This window comes from Gambusia affinis, linkage group LG24, assembly GCF_019740435.1.
Source record: "Gambusia affinis linkage group LG24, SWU_Gaff_1.0, whole genome shotgun sequence".
NCBI lineage: Eukaryota > Metazoa > Chordata > Actinopteri > Cyprinodontiformes > Poeciliidae > Gambusia > Gambusia affinis.
Genome location: NC_057891.1, coordinates 8691800 through 8709821, shown reverse-complemented (window position 1 = coordinate 8709821; position 18022 = coordinate 8691800). Strand labels below are relative to the sequence as shown.

The 18022-nt window shown below is 40.7% G+C and overlaps 2 protein-coding genes across 3 annotated transcripts in view; both read left to right on the top strand.

The window, feature by feature from the left end:
* The window catches only part of LOC122826870 (ETS translocation variant 5-like), a 70003-nt gene extending 61610 nt beyond the window's left edge, over positions 1–8393 (top strand). For both annotated transcript variants that reach the window (XR_006369885.1, XR_006369884.1), the window contains exon 17: positions 8365–8393. The gene's annotated coding sequence lies outside the window, so the exon portion shown is untranslated. The remainder of the gene's footprint in view (positions 1–8364) is intronic.
* kpnb3 (karyopherin (importin) beta 3) lies at positions 5660–18009 on the top strand. The gene is made up of 26 exons (XM_044109192.1): positions 5660–5836; positions 8365–8445; positions 8905–9097; positions 9211–9313; positions 9391–9487; positions 9570–9674; positions 10580–10702; positions 10786–10906; positions 11301–11388; positions 11463–11569; positions 11659–11783; positions 12490–12579; positions 12664–12837; positions 12914–13132; positions 13209–13292; positions 13367–13499; positions 13605–13726; positions 13804–13900; positions 14136–14308; positions 15046–15157; positions 15259–15314; positions 15400–15522; positions 15605–15824; positions 15901–16129; positions 16301–16442; positions 17037–18009. Exons 1-26 carry the CDS (start codon positions 5759–5761, stop codon positions 17121–17123), a joined length of 3282 nt encoding a protein of 1093 aa, XP_043965127.1. The 5' UTR covers positions 5660–5758; the 3' UTR covers positions 17124–18009.
* The last annotated feature ends 13 nt before the right edge of the window (positions 18010–18022 follow it).

Below are 18022 nucleotides of genomic sequence, written 5' to 3'. Positions count from 1 at the left end.
TCCCCACTCCTCCACCTTTGAGGATGAATGGCTCGTTTCTGTGTAAACTTCAGGATGACCTCCTCGGGCTGTGTTTTTATGGCGCGCCTGTCACCACAGAGGCTAAACGATTACAAGCATGGTGAGAGCTGAGCGAAAGTCATGCTTTTGACCAAAACTTCTCACTGCGCTTAAATGAACCCGACAGTTTGTCAGTTAAGCAAGTGAAAGTAATCATGGGCAACCACAGTTGTCCATGAATAGATAAAATCTGTGAATACTTGAGATCTCCTCTAAAAACACTTGTAACTGCATATTTTAATAGTTCAAACACCAAACATACCTTAATATGCATTAATACGTACAGTGGAAACCGCCTTAACACTACCGCAAATGTCTTCTTTACCTCTGCTCTTCAGAATACAACCAATCAGCGCCAATGAAAATGAATGGCAGCCAGTAGCGTGTAAAGTAGCCTTGGTTCTAGGGATTTTAGCTTCCCAAGCCACATTTTCTACAAACAGATCTGCAAATGGGCTAATTTTCAACAAATAATATGGAGTCACATACCACAGCAAAATCCATGAGTGTACTGAGCTGTGTAGCTACAGCCGTAGTTTGTTAAATTATTGCTGGCACTGTTAATAAGGACACCTTCAATGGATTTTGTCGTAGCTGTTTCCTGACTTTTAAGGAGCAACTCATGTCTGCCTTATTTGACATGTTCTTATGTTTTTCCTAAGTCGAAAAGCTGCCAAGGAAAATGGTCCTCTGCACCACATTTATACCTCAGTGAACCTGGAAGCCATCCATCTGAAAAGCACAAATCCTCTAGCTGGTTTTTGAGACCATAGGGCTGGAACAAGTCATCAATTAAACTGTCGATTATTCTGACGATTAATCGGATAAAAATATTGACACACTACAGATTTTTTCATTTAGTCCTTTGTTATGCAATGTAAAAAATACATTAAAATACTAAAATATCCATTGTTATATGGAAAAAGCCCATCAATCTTACAAAGCCTCATTAATCTATGATCGGGAGCACTAGAGGCATAAAGTGGCAGCCCAACAACTCGTAACCCTCCTCGTCAGCCCCCCTCACCTCCCATCTTTCAATGGACGCCTTGTGCTGCACATAGAGTTGCACTGTGAAGCAGATCTGTGTGTCACAGAGAAATATTGACTTTTAATACTTCAAACATGCAGCTTACTTCGCGTTGAAGACTGGCTGTGTTGATCTTTGAAAACCCGACAGCCACTGAGGTCCACCTTTCCACAGGAGCTGTAAAAACCCAGCTTGCAAGAGTCACACACCCTTTCACACAATCTTTCACATATTCAGGTGGTTTCCACCAGCACAACAATACGCACAGTGAATCATAAATAAAAACTACATGAAATTCTGGAGAATGTTACGAGAAGCAAGCCAAGACCTTTACATGAAGTTGTCAAAATAAAACATCTGCTCTGCATCTGCCGGTATGTCTTTAGATTTTATATGTTGCTCTTTTTCTGGTTTGGAAATAAAAATGCAAAATGGGGCAACTGTGGTTTTCGAGAGCAGGTAGTTTGAGCTATTTTTAGGCCTGTCATATTAGCAAATTTTGCTGAGCGATTAATTGTCTCAAAAACTATTGTGATATACGATAATATTGTTTGAAGACCTTTGTACACTGATTTAATGGAAATGACATAATAATGCATGAGATTTCCTGCCAAAGATAGAGACACTTTATTTTCAAAAGAACATTTAACACTGGAACTGATAAACAACATAAACAAAATAACCAAAAACAAAAATAAAATGGATTCTCAGTCCCCATTAACAAAAAAAAATATACTTGAATAAAAACACCAAAGTGGAAATAAATACTGGTTTCAACCAAAAGAGTGCAGATTATGAAGTATGTATATTAGATTGCCCTTCAGTAATTATTAGATTTAAATAGAGAAGATGGGCACATCTGACTACCTGATGCAATAGTTCACACTATCAATCAATCAATCAAATTTTATTTGTATAGCACATTTCAGAAGCGAGGCATTTCAAAGTGCTTTACATATTGTTTTTGATGTCCAATGAAAAAAACTTGATCAATTTATTTAAAAAGAAAAAAAAAACAATGAATTAGTTTTTACACCTCATAGAATCTCTAGAATAAGAATAGACAAACAATTATCCATTATTTATCAATCATTACAGAATATGTGACTTACACTGTGGTAGTATAGTAAACAACAACCCTTCAGTTAATATTTCCATCTCCAATCAGTGACCTTTGTAACAGAAAATCAAAATATATAAAGTCAGCGGAAGTGATGTAAAAGTCCACTCTGGAACGGCGCTAGCATCGTAAGTAGCAAGTTTAGTTTTTTAACGGTTAGTTTTAACGCGGTAAATTTACTTATGGAACCGTTAAACCGTTTCAGAAAGCCTTTTATTGTCTCACATTATCATCTTGTAGTGTGTGGTGTGTTACGGTAGATCGTTGTGGCCGCACTGATCTAAATCAGGGGTTTTCCCCACTGGGATTAACGCAGCCTGTTGAATGTGACAGGTAGCCAATCAGAAAGCCGGATTCTCCTCTGTGTTTTCTGAGGGGAAATTACAGAGGGAAATCCCAAACAGCTGACACGGCGCAACCCGAAGTCCAGCGGACATTGGAGATGATATGTGGAAACAACATTAATGGTTATAAAACATTTGGTGTAAAGGGAGGAGTTGGAGCAAAATTGCTACGACCCGGTACGTGACATAAATTGTTAATAATGATTTTCATTCAGTCACGACGTTACGCTGACACTAGAGCCACATGCATTGCAGGTAGATTGTATGGATTAATGCGTTACTACAACGCATTAATTAATGCGTTACTAGTCCAGTTAACTAATTTTAAGTCCAGTTAAAATTAGTTAACTGGACTTGTAGCCATTATTTTGTGCCCATTGTTGGACACCACACAGGATTTCTGTCGGCTAAAGTGGTCTCTCAGGTTTTGAAACAATCGGACGACAGTTCTAAGATCGTGTAGTGTGCGCTGGACATTACACTAAGGGAATGAGGAAGGGAGGGTCAGTGGAGAGCAGCGGAGTTGAGCCTTTTTTCATTCAGTGTCATCAACAGAAAGAGAAAGAGGCCGGAAGAGACGATAATGGCGATAATTAAAATGACGTCAATAGTTTTAATTTATCGTATGATTAATTGATTTATCGTTTATTGTGACAGGCCTAGCTATTTTTTGACTTTGGTTGGGATCTCATGCAGTTCCACTCGCTGCCTATTAACCCTTAAAAGGTTTCAGAGGCTGCAGAGGAAGCAGTCATACATTTAGTCTTCACAAAATTAGATTTAAAAAAATAGTAATATTTATGTGAAAAGACGTCATGAACAGCGGTACACATTGAGACTTGCTACGCTTACATGTTTAAGTCATTAAGCAAATTTTCAAACAATCTGTTTAACCTCATTCCACAACTTCTTAGTGTTCTTATTTTTACTAGGCCACTTCAGAATCATTTCTGGTCATTTCAGGCACTCCAGATTTTGTGTCCTTTTAAGGGGTGAATGCAGATTCAATGTGCTGAGAATTTCTTTAATCATATCTGCATCACCTTCTGCTGCTTCCCAAACACTCATTTCTATGTTCACATGCTGACGTCAACACTCTGTTTCCTACAAGACTTACAAGAAAAAGTCTCAACATGTTTACTTAAACAAATAAAGGTCAAGCACCCCCTTAGAGCCTCCTATTTGTTTTGGCCTGAGTGAGCTAGAAAAGCTAAACGCTCAGCTTCCTGTGAATTACAAAAAACAACTTCAGGCTTCCGTTTTTTCACCTCAGCTCGGTGTGATGCCAGAGTCCAGCTGTGTTTCTGCAAACACCGAGGCAGGACTCAACACGAGGTTAAATAAACCCCAGTCATGAATGGATTGATTTAAACTTTTATTGATTTATTTACCAACTGTCAAGCAAATATTTGCAGGATTCTACGTTCATATCTGAGGCAATATTTATACTTTTAGCTCGAAAAATTTATTGGAAAAAAACACAATATATTCAAACATGCTCACCCTGTTCTTGTTTTTAGAATCATTGAGTTGCACGTGGCATAATTATACACCATTTCCTATGGTGAAACACAGCAATTGCAGCATCATTCTGTGGTGATGCTTTTCTTCAGCAGGGATCAAAACTCGATCCAGTCAGAGGTGCAGTGGATACTTTAGATCTAGAATGTTCTAGTCAAAGCCCAGACCTGAATCGGATTACGAATCTGTTGCATGTCTTGAAAATTGATCTTTACAGACGCTTCACATTTATGTTTGTTGTGGAAGATACAAAGGATTGACTCATGATGCGAAATAAAAATGCACACCACACTTCTCAGATTTTGTTTAATTGATTAAAAATTCAGATAAAATACTGCAAGGTTTAAATTTCAGACTGACAAATGACTGATAATTTAACCTGTCTGCTCTCTGCAACCCTGACAGTGGATTTTAGACTCTATCACTAGAGGGTGCTGTAGAGTGAGGCTGAATTATTAAATTACACATTTTATCGACGGGCCTTTTGATATGTTTCACCTTTCTCTTCTTAGAGATGATTAAAATGCTCATAGTGACAGTAGTTAATGTTAAGTACTGTTAAGCTTTACTATTGTGGTTTCCAAAATCAGAAATATCCTAGACACCTAAATAAACTAAGAAATTTAGGATATATTGGAATGTTTAGTAAAGAAGGTTAGTTTGTAAATTGGGTTTTTTTCTTGTACCAGACAATCGGTTTTGAAAAGCAATTGCAGGTAAGTGGCATAATTAAGGCATAATTTGCTACCATCTAGTGGATAAAAAATATATAACATCATCTCCAAAAACCCTACAGATAAAATTTAATATAGAATATTATCTAAGCCAAAATTCTGTTTCTCACACCATTACAATGTTACATAAGACCATTAAGAAAATGGTCACTTCCTCCAGTCATTAGGATTATAGATTATAGATTATCTTTATTCAAAATACACCTGTTCAAAATTATTTTTTCACTTTACACATAGATATGAATTGTTGTCCAATCTTGGTTCCTGATTTGCTTTTTAAAAATTAACTGTTTTGTTGATAATTTGTTTATTTGTTCTTCGTAAGGTGGCCTTGGGTTTTAGCAAAGCACCCTACAATAAAATGTATAATTGGTGTTATTACAGTCATGAGAGGGTCATACAGCAACAATCTTCGGTCAGAGACCACTTCAGGTACGCTGAAAGACTGACCTCTACCTGAGGTCCTTCTTCCCCACAGTGACTGAAAATAATTGGATGATATGAGTTAGATAACTTTTAATTTCCTTTTAGGATGAAAAAAATTTTTTTTTTTAAATTTCAATCACACATCCTACTATTTTGTTGTGATTTCTATGTGTCTATTGGAGTCCTGGAGACAAATAACCAAGTTATTATCATATTAACACCATTGCATTCATGTTTTTATTCTCTTTGCATTGACGTAATACACTCCCGCGCTTTGACAGTTCACTGGTAGCCAATGCAAACAATATATTCACGTTTCTGTGTCGCATAAGCCAATAAGGACATAGAGTCCCTATTGACCAATAGCGAGCGCCCACTGCTAAGTCCGTGGTCCAATAGTCGGCGGGTAGAGTTGCTAAAGGCAGCCAATAGTTCGATCTCTAAATTGTGCGGCCAAAGCTGCGTCTGCCGGGTTCATTTCGCCGCTTCTCCACCCGGCTGGTCTTTTTTGGATCTAACCGCAATGGCGGAACAGCAGCAGTTCTACCTCTTGCTGGGGAACCTTATGAACGCTGACAACAATGTCAGGAAACAGTCAGAGGTAAGACGAGACACGATTTTCCTTCTAGAAGAGTGTAGAAAACAAGCTAGCTGCCGATAGCCGTTGAGCTTGGCCGCGCGCTGTGAGCTCTCGCGGCAGACTCAGTAGCCCACGTGTGATGTGAACCCGAGCAATGGCCAGCTAATGGCTAACTACTACCGTGTTGCGTAGTTAATATGGACCTAAACATGTCTAGCACACCATGCTAGATATTTTATGCTGTGCTGGAAACGCGTCCGTGTTTCTCAGTGGCGCTAAGGAGCGCAGGTAGAAAGCGAAAGGAGCCAATTTCTTACGTCCTAATCTCAAATCTCCAGCTGACAGGAAGTAGCGTGGAGCTAAGCGGCTACCACATCGCTTCTGCTAGCTTCGGTTAGCTCCAAGCACACTATTTACAAGCTAAACATGAATATTAAAGCGTGGTGTGAACCCATAGGTTAAAATGGGTCTATTATCATACACCACAAACCCACACATGGATGCCGTGAAAATAGTCAGATTATTAAAAGGGTGACATATGCTGGCATTAATTAAGTAAACGGCCTTTGGTGTTTTTAACTAAAAAGTTGAAGTTTCAGGACGTATCCTCGCTTTTCACTTCATTGCAATGCTACTCATGAAGTCAAGTGTGTTTCTACCCAGACCCGGTAGATTAGTTTGGTTGAGGATTTTGCTGTGCCTGTGACTAAGCTGCCCCCCCCCCGGCCCCAACCCATACACACCATCACCATGAGCCTCTTTACCGCGGCAAAGCATTGTTATGTTTCCCTCCCTGGTAGCCGACTTTTGGATGAGGTAGTTGAATCTTATCACCCTCCCCCGTCACTGGGAGTCAGCGCTTTCTTTTATAAAGCACAGCCAGCTTGTCGCAATACTAAGCTCATTGGTATTCATCCCGGATGGAAACTTCCCCGTTCTGTCCTGCACACCATAATGGGGAGTTGATCCAGATGTTAAAACACTAAAACATATTTTAATAGATGTAAGCCAACTACTTAATATTTAAGTTTTAATCCTGTAGGTGAATGGGAATTGAATTATTTTGAATGGGCCTCTCATATTTTGTTTAAGCATGTTTGCTGAATGTCACTGAGGTTAGTCAGGAAGCCTTTTTACTTTTTTAAAGAGGATATGCACAAGTTTAGTTGGTGTGATATTTTGACCTTTACTCCAGACAAGAAAATCACTATAATAAAAAATTGAAAATGACTGTATAGAAGTGTTGAGTTCTTCAAAGAAATGGTGCATAACCCAAATTAACCATTCATGGAAAATGTAAAAAAGTCTACTAGAAAAAGAAATTTGTCTTACTTGTAACTACGTCTGCTGCAATAAGAAATTAATCAATAGCATGATAGATTTAACTTGAGCTCAATAATTAACTTTTTCAATACTTTTTAATGGGATTGATTGGTTTTGATTGTTATGCTTTATTTTCTTCTGTACAGAATTTAAAGCTCGAGTCTTTGAGAGGGCGACTTTGCATTATTATGCCATTCTTATCATTGTATTACTTGAAAATGGTCACAAAACAATCTGAGTAATTACCGGGACATTTAATCATCCTGCAAAATTGATTCAGAGAGGCTTAATTGTAACAAAGGGAAGTGGCGGGCATTGTGCAGCTCATTGAATGTCGACTGCACTTCTTCAAGAATGCAGACATTAAATGAGTTTGACATGAAAACTCTTACCTTTTAACACTGTAACTTGTCTGACAACCAAAAATCATGTTTTTTTTTTACTGGCGTCGTCCATTGTTTATGCGCGCTGTAATGGACACTCACGTCAAAAACATTGCTGTTTGAAATTCCATCTGCTTAGTAAGGAATCTGATTTCAACACAAAAGTGTCGTCACACTGGTGCCTCTCCCTGTTGTTTGCAATGCAAACATACTCACTCTGCTGCATCTAGAAGTTAATCCTGGTTTTGTTTTTTTATCAGATAAAGTTGATTGAATTTACTTTAAATTCCACCCATATCTTGACTGCATTTTCAAAGCACTCATTCAAGGTACCACTGCATCCCCAAAGAGCCTCCAGTGTGCCTGCAATTCACATTTGTTTTTAACCAAATGATCTAAATAAAAAAATCTAGCCATATAAAAGGCTTGTAAAGTTCAGGATCTGATGTATAAATATTTAGAATATTGTTCCATCTCTTAAGTGCAAAAGAAAACAAAACTCTAAGTTGAGGGAGAAAATGGGCAAAAGAGGCCTACAGTTGATTATATTGTGAATAAATATGGTCAAGTGGAATTGGGTTATCAAAGTAATTTCATGTCTGCTTTTTTGTTGTGTTAAACAGCTTGTTTTTTGTTGGGGTTTTTTAACATTGTTTCAAAACACCAGTGATTGTTGAAGCTTTCATCTGGCATCCAAACAATGAAAGAAACTAAATTTTTCTTTCCCCAAAGAGTTCAAAGGAAATATGTCCGACTTATCATTGCCGGACATATTTCCGACAGTGAAATATGTCCGACAGTTTATATTGTGCACTTAATTCTTTTTTTTCTTTTTCTTCGCAGGAAACTTATGACAATATCCCAGGCCAGAACAAAATCACATTCCTGCTGCAGGCCATCAGAGATGCATCAGCTGCAGAGGAGGTTTGTACATTAAATCCAAATGTGTCGAGTTGTTTCAGTCTGCAGCAGTGAGGACAAACAGTTGCTGTCTACAATCAAACACAATTATTAAAGTGTCCAGGGAGCACTAAGGGCATCTAAAGAATCCAGTGGTCACGTGTGGGACCTCACCACAGCCTGACAGCGATGCCGCCTTATGACTCATGGTGTTACCATTTGGTTAAGTTGACTGTGACTCCACCAGCTGCTTGGCCCCTCGTGCTTCCTCCCTTTTCCTTTACTTCAAGGCTGATATTTTTAGACTTTTTAGAAACGGGAGCAGGCAGCGAGGTGCTGCGGGAAAGTAACTCTGCTTTTTAAGATGCTGGAGCTTCTCTCAACCTTGACGTTTTATGTTGAATGTATTCATTCCAGCTGTGTTCTAAATGAATTTACAAGTGTTGGTTTTTTTTAGGTTGAGCTTTGTTTTTCTCTCCTCAGGTCAGGCAAATGGCGGCGGTGCTGCTGCGGCGCCTGCTGTCGTCCTCCTTTGAGGAAATCTATCCAGGTTTGACGATGGCGATGCAGACGGCCATCAAGACCGAGCTGCTGTCCAGCATCCAGCAGGAGGCGTCGCCAAACATTCGCAAGAAGGTCTGCGACATCGCAGCTGAGCTCTGCCGCAACCTCATTGGTACAGTCAGACGTTTCAACACCTTTTTAAATTTTACTCCCCAAGCCAGTTTGTTGTTCATCTCAGTGGTCTGTTGATCAAATATTTTATCTTTTGGTAATTTTCAACTCTAGATGATGATGGGAATAACCAGTGGCCAGAAGTACTCAAGTTCCTCTTCGACTCTGTGAATTCTGATAACACTGGTCTGCGAGAAGCCGCCCTTCACATATTCTGGTGAGCTCCAGCTGCCTTCACCTGCCCGTCCGTCTAGAGGGACGTCCTGGTGTCTGACGCTCTTCCCTGTGCTTTAGGAACTTCCCAGGAATCTTCGGCAACCAGCAGCAACACTACCTGGAAGTTATCAAGCGCATGCTTGTTCAGTGCATGCAGGACCAAGAAAACCCACATGTAAAAACCCAGCAACATGTCTGCTGCCCTTTCAGTTTGACCAACAAGAGAGAATATGAGGGTTTTTGTTCTGTGCCTCCAGATTCGCACCCTGGCAGCTCGGGCAGCGGCATCGTTCGTTCTGTCCAACGAAAGCAACACAGCTCTGCTGAAGCATTTTGCTGACTTGTTGCCTGGAATCCTGCAGGTAGGATTCTAAATTTTTACCTTAATTTTAGAGAAGCACAATATTTCATATTGCAAACTTTGCATAGGACTCCTAGAATCCTTGAAAATGGTTAACTTTCAATAAGATGTTTTCAAGGTTTGTAAACTGTTTGATTTCTGTATGAAATCCTTGAAAGTGGTTGATATTCAAACTACACAGTTTTATAATAAAGTGAAATCTGAACATTTATTGTTGTCACCAGATATTTTAAGATAAATAAGAAGATACATTTTTTTCTCACTGAAGTTGTATCAGACCAAATTTCTCTTGTTTTATGTTAGTTAAAACAATTATAAAGTTAAAAAGGTTTGCTAATTCGCAGAAAACTTTGCAAAAACATTATTTCAAGATAGTTTATTTTCTCCCTGCTGTAGAATATGATCACAAGATATAAATAATGGACACCAGGTAATAGTGAGTTGAAGCTGTCCTCTTCAGTTCATTTGTATTGTTTTATTGCCAAAGTTTGGTGACGTAAAAGTTCAAAAACTTGCCTTGAAAAGTGCTTGAATTTGTGGGAGCCCTGCAGTCAGTCTTCCAACTAATCTGAAGAGGCCTCTATTCTTTTTTTTTTTTTTTTTTTTCCTCTGGATTTGGGGATCATAGTTCAGGTTCATGCCCATAGTTCATCAACTGCTCTGAGTTGTAAAAACGTCTTGTTGCCATGGCTGTGCATCTACAAAAGTAAAGGGCAAAAAAATCATATCAGCTGCACAGCACCCTAAACCAGAGTGAATAATTATAATATTAAATGCCTCAACCAAAGAAACTGAGCTAAAATCTGCAAAAAGAGCAAATCAACACGTGTCAAAATTTCAGCTGCACTATAGAATATTTTCCTGATAGCATGAAGCTCAAACTAGCACCTGTCTTTTTGTGGTCAGGCGGTGAATGAGTCGTGTTACCAAGGAGACGACTCTGTGCTGAAGTCTTTGGTGGAGATCGCAGATACGGCCCCGAAGTACCTGAGACCCAACCTGGAGGCGACGCTGCAGCTCTGCCTGAAGGTGCGTCCAATTTGGTCGCCCTGACGTCAGAAACCACCTCAGACCCCGACCCGTTTGTTTAACCCGCTGTCCTGTTCCCTCAGCTGTGTGCCGACACAAACCTGACCAACATGCAGAGGCAGCTGGCCTTGGAGGTCATCGTCACACTATCGGAGACGGCAGCGGCCATGCTGAGGAAACACACGGCTATCGTAGCACAGAGCGGTGAGGATGCAGCTCGTCGTCTAGAAGCAGTATTTTTATTTTTTTGTCTAGTTTCTAGTGGAAATATCTTTGTACACTTGAAATAAGGAAAAAAACAAACTTGCAAAAAACTTTTCAACAAGTAATTGATTATTTTAAGCCAATCATTCCTTAATATTGATGCAGATTTTAGACCTTTTAATTAATGTCAAGGAATTACTGACTTAAAATAGTCATCTTCTTTTTCAAAAGCTACTTGAAAGTTAGTTTTGTATACTAAGATACTAGACAAATAGAATTTTTAAGAATTTCCGGGGGGGTTTTGTTTGTTTGTTTTTTATTTTTTTCTTTTTTTTTTTTTTTTTTGTTGTTGCACTGGTCTCATTTTCTTGTTGCTAAAATCCTTTAATCTCAGTTCCCCAGATGCTGACCATGATGGTGGATCTTGAAGACGACGATGAGTGGGCCATGGCTGACGAACTAGAGGATGATGACTTTGACAGGTAGGCTGCAGCGCCACCTGCTTCACCAGGAACTGTAAATGGTTAATTTCTGACCGTTTGTTGTTGCTCATCAGCAACGCTGTGGCCGGGGAGAGCGCCCTCGACAGAATTGCCTGCGGTTTGGGAGGGAAGATCATTTTGCCCATGATCAAACAGCACATCATGCAGATGCTGCAGAACCGTAAGTAAACCTGCTCAATATAGATTTATTTTTTAAATTTGACATCTTGGCCTTGGCCTTAAGTTCTATTTATTTCCATCTGTCGACAGCTGACTGGAAGTACCGTCACGCTGGGTTGATGGCTCTGTCTGCCATCGGTGAAGGTTGCCACCAGCAGATGGAGGCCATTCTTCAAGAGATAGTCAGCTTCGTCCTCTTGTTCTGCTCCGATCCAGTAAGAAATGGCTGCATTCAAGTCTCCATACATTCTCCATGTGCAGATTGATGTTAAGTAAATTATGCTTCTTTTAGGGGTTAAATTGTGGGTTTCCCACTGTAATGTAGGACAAATATTGTCTCAACTATGGTCCATTTAATTTTTAAATGGTGGTAATATTTATTGGTGGTTTAAGTTGTTCTGACTGCAAACTGATTTTCTTGAAGCGAAATACTGCTGCACACTTTGTTTTTGGCAAGAGACTCGAGACAAATCTAGAGTCTAACCTCATATTTTTTAAAATATAAAAAATTAAAGATGAAAGGATTTTTAAATAAAATAGTAGTTTGGACTGTATACAAACTATATATAAAACCAAACGTTTTGGCTTGCAGGCAAAAACTGGCCACAAATGAGATTTCTTTTCTTTTTTTCTTTTTTTTTTTTTTTTTCGTTTCACCTACAGTAAACAAAGCACACAATGTTTTAATTTTGTTGAAATGCCTCATCAAAATGCACATTGTTCTAGTTTTCAGTTTTGAAATCTTGAGAAGAATTGGATCTGCATCACTCTTCAAAAGTGTATTGTCTTTTGCATAAATAAATACTTGTCGTAATTAAAATTTTCCATTTCAATTGGTCTGCAAAATCTTGCCCAATTAAAAGTCAGTCTCCATCAACCACCTTACTTCCTTTTGAGTTTGTCGTTTTTCTCCGTTGTCAGCACCCAAGAGTTCGCTACGCTGCCTGCAACGCCATTGGACAGATGGCCACAGACTTCGCTCCAACCTTTCAAAAGAAGTTCCACGATAAGGTATCTGGGAAGACGAATAACGTCTGCAAATGTTTGTTCCCGGAGGAATAAAAGTAGAATTTTGACAACTGTAACTCGTGGCAGGTTATCTCAGCTCTGCTGCAGACGATGGAGGATCAGAGTAACCCGCGGGTCCAGGCGCACGCAGCTGCTGCGCTCATCAACTTCACAGAGGACTGCCCCAAATCTCTGCTGATTCCATACCTGGACAGCCTGGTGCAGCATCTTCATGTCATCATGGTGGCCAAGCTGCAGGAGGTAGTAAACGGCCCCACTGAGTGAGGACTGTTCAAATTGCTTGAAATCTTAACGTTTTTTCTCTTTGCGTTGCCAGCTGATCCAGAAAGGAACCAAGCTTGTCCTGGAGCAGGTGGTGACGTCCATCGCCTCGGTAGCCGACACGGCCGAGGAGAAGTTTGTGCCGTACTATGATCTCTTCATGCCCTCGCTCAAGCACATCGTGGAGAACGGCGTGCAGAAAGAGCTGCGGCTGCTGCGGGGGAAGACGATAGAGTGCATCAGTCTGATTGGCCTGGCTGTTGGCAAGGAGAAGGTATGTTTCAGGGCCTGAATGTTTGAGCAAACTGCTTTCCATACAGCTTTAGACAATCCCGTTTGTGCTTTACTAGTTCATGCCGGACGCTTCTGCAGTGATGCAGCTGCTCCTTAAAACCCAGACGGACTTTAACGACCTGGAAGACGACGATCCTCAGGTGGGATAGTTCAACTATTAATATTTGGTGTTTTTACTTTTAAGCCATTTTGACATAATCTGTTTGTGCTTTAGATTTCCTACATGATATCAGCCTGGGCCAGGATGTGCAAGATCCTGGGGAAGGAGTTTCAGCAGTACCTTCCTGTGGTGATGGGGCCCTTGATGAAAACCGCCTCCATCAAACCCGAAGTGGCTCTCCTCGACAGTAAGCAACCCGAAAAAACTTGTTTGTTCCCTTTGGAGACGAGTTCTACTTTTTTTATTTCATTTCCAAAACGACGAGGCATGACTGATGATGCGTTCACTGTAGCTCAGGACATGGAGAACATCTCTGAGGAGGAGGGATGGGAGTTTGTGAACCTGGGAGACCAGCAGAGTTTTGGAATAAAGACAGCCGGCCTGGAGGAGAAGGCCACTGCCTGCCAGATGCTGGTGAGCAGAAAACTATTTATGATTCATGCATGATGGGAAATAGTTGTTTTGATCAGCTTGATTGTTTCTGGTTTTAGGTGTGTTATGCCAAAGAGCTGAAGGAGGGTTTTGTGGAGTACACAGAGCAGGTGGTGAAGCTCATGGTTCCTCTGCTCAAGTTTTACTTTCACGATGATATCCTTTCTTAACCTGTAAAATTTTAAGTAATGTTCTTTCTTGTTTTAGTAGAAGACTAGACTTGGAAAAACTTGATTTCGTGGCTCCATTTTTGTTTATATTATCAACTTAGTGCAGTAAATTAATAGTAAATATGTCTTTGCTTCAAAAATGGGACTAAAATGAGATCAGAAATGTGGAAAACATGAAAATGGACTTTATTATGGATTTTATTTTTCTTTGACCGTATAACGTGTGAGAGTGGCTGCGGCTGAGTCCATGCCGCTGCTGTTGGAGTGCGCCCGGGTTCGGGGACCAGAGTACCTCACCCAGATGTGGCACTTCATGTGCGACGCGCTCATCAAGGCCATCGGCACGGAGCCTGACTCGGACGTCCTTTCTGAAATCATGCATTCTTTCGCCAAGGTGAGTCTCAATGCCTCGGTTCCACCAACATGTATCAAAGAAACAAGTCAGGCTTTACCAACCTGGATGGGGGCAGCTTTTTGCTGCTAAATTATTCGGTAGTTTAGCAACATCAAAGAGTTTTCTCTTTAATCAATTTAAAAAAAAGATTTTACAGCCATTGATTGGTGGAAGGTTTCAGTGGGCCTTTTTTTAAACATAATTTACATTTCACAACCTTTCCAGCATCCCACAAAGATGTTCTTTTTGAAACCAAAATTAACCAAGAGCCGCTTTGTTATTAATTCCTGGCAGATCTGATGCACAAGTGACCTCAGATCCAGACAAAAATGTGTAAAAAGTTTGTGATGATTTGCATTATCATTTTTACACATTAAAGTCCCGACCCCAGTTTTAAAGCGTAATCGCTGCAACACAATATTCGCTTATTGTTTTTATTCTGGAAAATCCCTGCTTTTGTATTTTACAGCTGGAATTTCTCTTCTCTCATTGCCAGATAAACTGCTGTTGGAAATCCTTCCAGTTACATATTTCCACAAATTTAGGCATTTTAAGCCCTAAACTGCTATAAAACAGAGTATTTGTTTTTGGATGGATATTCCTATTTTTAATCGCATGCTAATTCCTCCTTTTGCCTTGAAGTGGAAATAAACACAATAACTTTAGGGGAAAGTTCTATAAGATCCAATATGCAGAGATGTTGCTTGGGTGTTTTGATGGGTGTTTTGTCTGTTCAGTGCGTTGAGCTGATGGGAGACGGCTGTTTGCACAATGAGCATTTTGAGGAGCTGGGTGGCATCCTTAAAGGGAAACTGGAAGAGCACTTTAAAAACCAGGAGCTCAGGCAAGGTGAGGCTGAGCCAACCAGATACAGTCTCCTGTTTTTAAATTGTAGCGTGCGCTCCGGACACCATATCCATATGTGATGTGAAAACGTTTTTGCTTCACAGCCAAAAGACAAGATGAAGACTATGATGAGCAGGTGGAGGAATCCCTACAGGATGAGGTTAATATAACATTTATAATTGTTTTGTGAGACAGTGTAGAAGATTTCCTTCTGAACTCTGTTTATTTTTCGACTTGATTTTCAGGATGAGAACGATGTGTATATCCTGACCAAAGTGTCGGACATCCTGCACTCTGTGTTCAGCAGCTATAAGGAGAAGATCTTGCCTTGGTTCGAGCAGCTGCTGCAGCTCATCGTCCAGCTAATAGTGAGTCCTTTCCTGTTTCTGTTGAGCGTTAAATGATCCAGACCTCAGCTGATTGGCTCTGACACGTTTTGCATCACTTCAGTGTCCCAACAGGCCATGGGCCGACAGGCAGTGGGGTCTGTGCATCTTTGACGATGTGATCGAACACTGCAGCCCCTCCTCTTTCAAGTACGCAGAGTATTTCCTGCGGCCGATGCTTCAGTCGCTCTGCGACACGAGTGCCGAGGTTCGGCAGGCCGCTGCTTATGGCGTCGGTGTCATGGCTCAGTATGGTGGCGACAGCTATCGTCCTTTCTGCACAGGTAGGGAGATGCCAGCTGATCTCGACTTGTCGCTGCCTCCACAGCTTTTAGTTTAATGCTTGGCTTGTTGTTGCAGAGGCCCTCCCCCTGCTGGTCGCCGTCATCCAGGCGGCTGATTCTCGGTCAAAGGAGAACGTAAATGCCACAGAGAACTGTATCTCGGCGGTCGGGAAGCTCATGAGGTTCCGGCCGGAGTGTGTGAACGTCAACGAGGTTCTTCCCCACTGGCTTAGCTGGCTGCCGCTCAAAGAAGACAAAGAAGAGGCCGTTCACACGTTTGACTTCCTGTGTGACCTCATTGAAAGGTAGGCCTGTTATCCATCATCCATCCACGTCTATGTCCGTTATCCACATGTTTACCTTTTAAAACAGCCTAAAAGAGAGAGGTTAGAAAACTTGGGTTTGGAAACATTTGGAGTGTGACTCTGGAACACTGTTTGATGTTTTCGGGTCAACCTATGGACTTCTCTTCACAGCAACAACCCAATTGTCCTCGGGCCAGAAAACTCCAACCTCCCTAAAATTTTCCTCATCATAGCCGATGGGGTCGCAAATGAATCTGTTAAAACTGAAGATGCCTGCACCAAACGGCTCGCAAACGTCATCCGTCAAGTACAAGTAAGCAAGAGCAATGTTCCTATGATATCTGAGGTTTTTGTTTTTTTTTGCTTTCCTTTCTGGAAAAAAACTAATTGGAAATGACAAAAATAATTTCAAAAAGTAGCTTTCGTTATCCTTTTCATGAGTGCTGACATGTAGCATTAAATGCTGGCTACAAAGAATAGTTTAATTACAATATAGTCATCATACTAATAGAGATGCACTTTTACCAGAAGATTGTTGTAAAATTACAAAATAATACATTTAATGAGAAAAATGTTTATGTAAGGTTAACTAACTTAGTTAGTTCTCTGAAATGCTCAGTTGTTGTCACAATTGTTTCAAAGTTCTGTTACTAAGAATATTTCAATGCTGGTGCGTTAAAAGATTAAGTATTTCCTTATCTGTAAACTCGATACGGATGTATAACTTCAGTTTTTATTTTTCATCTTGACGTTCTATTATTACAGCTTAAAACTTCATTCTCATTTAAAATTTCTAGTTTCATTCTTGTAATGAAACGTTCCTAAATGTTTGTGCGGTTCACATCTAACGAGGAGCTTAAATGTCATCTGAAGCCGTTTTATTTTTTTATTTTTTTTCTCTCTCCAGGTGTCTGCAGGATTATGGACGCAGTGCGTTTCCACCCTGGACGAGACGCAGCAGAAAGCCATCCAGGACCTCCTGAACACTGCCTGAAGCTGGACCTGTCGCCCTGTCATCTTCCTTTCCGTTCTCCAAAATGCCCATGAAGAAACGTAGAGCTCCTGGATCTCTTCCATACACTCCCTGACCTCCCTCCTGCTCTGTAGTGTATGGATGCCAGATTCACCCTCATCTTCACCTTCGCCTGACTAACATAAAAAAACCGAAGCTCAGCTAACTGGTGGGGGGGAGCAGGTTAGACCTTTGCGATGGGAGGACATTGGCCACCAACCTTAAAGACTTTCTTCCTCTACTCAAGGAAGTGAGAATAAAAGTTAAGCTGTTGCCCCGACTCTTATCTGGATGCTTCCCCTTCAGCCGTTCCCCAACTTGTCTTGCTTCTCCACCCAGGAGGGTCTCAAAGTCACCCAACTCATTGGACTGCAGATACGAGGGTGGCAGGACATTATTCTGGACTGAGCTGCTCAAAGAGGTGGAAATGCACACTGGGCAACCACTGCCTGTGTCCTGTGAAATTTCTTTTTGTATTTCTTTTTCTCGTTCCGTGTTCAGAGTCACCTGAAAGGGGGAGGAATGGCCTCCGTCTCCCATGGTTGACCAGATATATTTGAAAACGGCATGTTTAAGTGGCTAGCTCAAGAAAAAAACAAATGGTTAGGTTTATTTGCATTATTTGACATCTGGGAAGCAGTTTTCCTTTATAGCCTTCACAGGAAGTTTGAACGGTTCTCGGACCCTTTGGGTAGCAGACGAAAAGCGGGGGTGGTTCTTCAGAGACTCGTTCTGTAGTTGGTTGACGCCTCGAAGCAAGTTGACTGTAAAAAGAGTGCGACCTAAACTCCTGACCTTCTGGTTTTGACCCTTTGCAGTCCTGCAGATGTGAAATGGAAACTACCAATAAAATTACATTGAGGACTTCTGAGATTGCTTTA

Excerpts from the sequence above, each read along its gene's own strand:
- kpnb3 (XM_044109192.1), top strand. The coding sequence starts at position 5,759 with ATGGCGGAACAGCAGCAGTTCTACCTCTTGCTGGGGAACCTTATGAAC. Across the intron at positions 10,703-10,785 it reads CGCTGCAGCTCTGCCTGAAG|CTGTGTGCCGACACAAACCT; the intron begins GTGCGTCCAATT and ends CTGTTCCCTCAG. Across the intron at positions 13,133-13,208 it reads TGGCTGTTGGCAAGGAGAAG|TTCATGCCGGACGCTTCTGC; the intron begins GTATGTTTCAGG and ends GTGCTTTACTAG.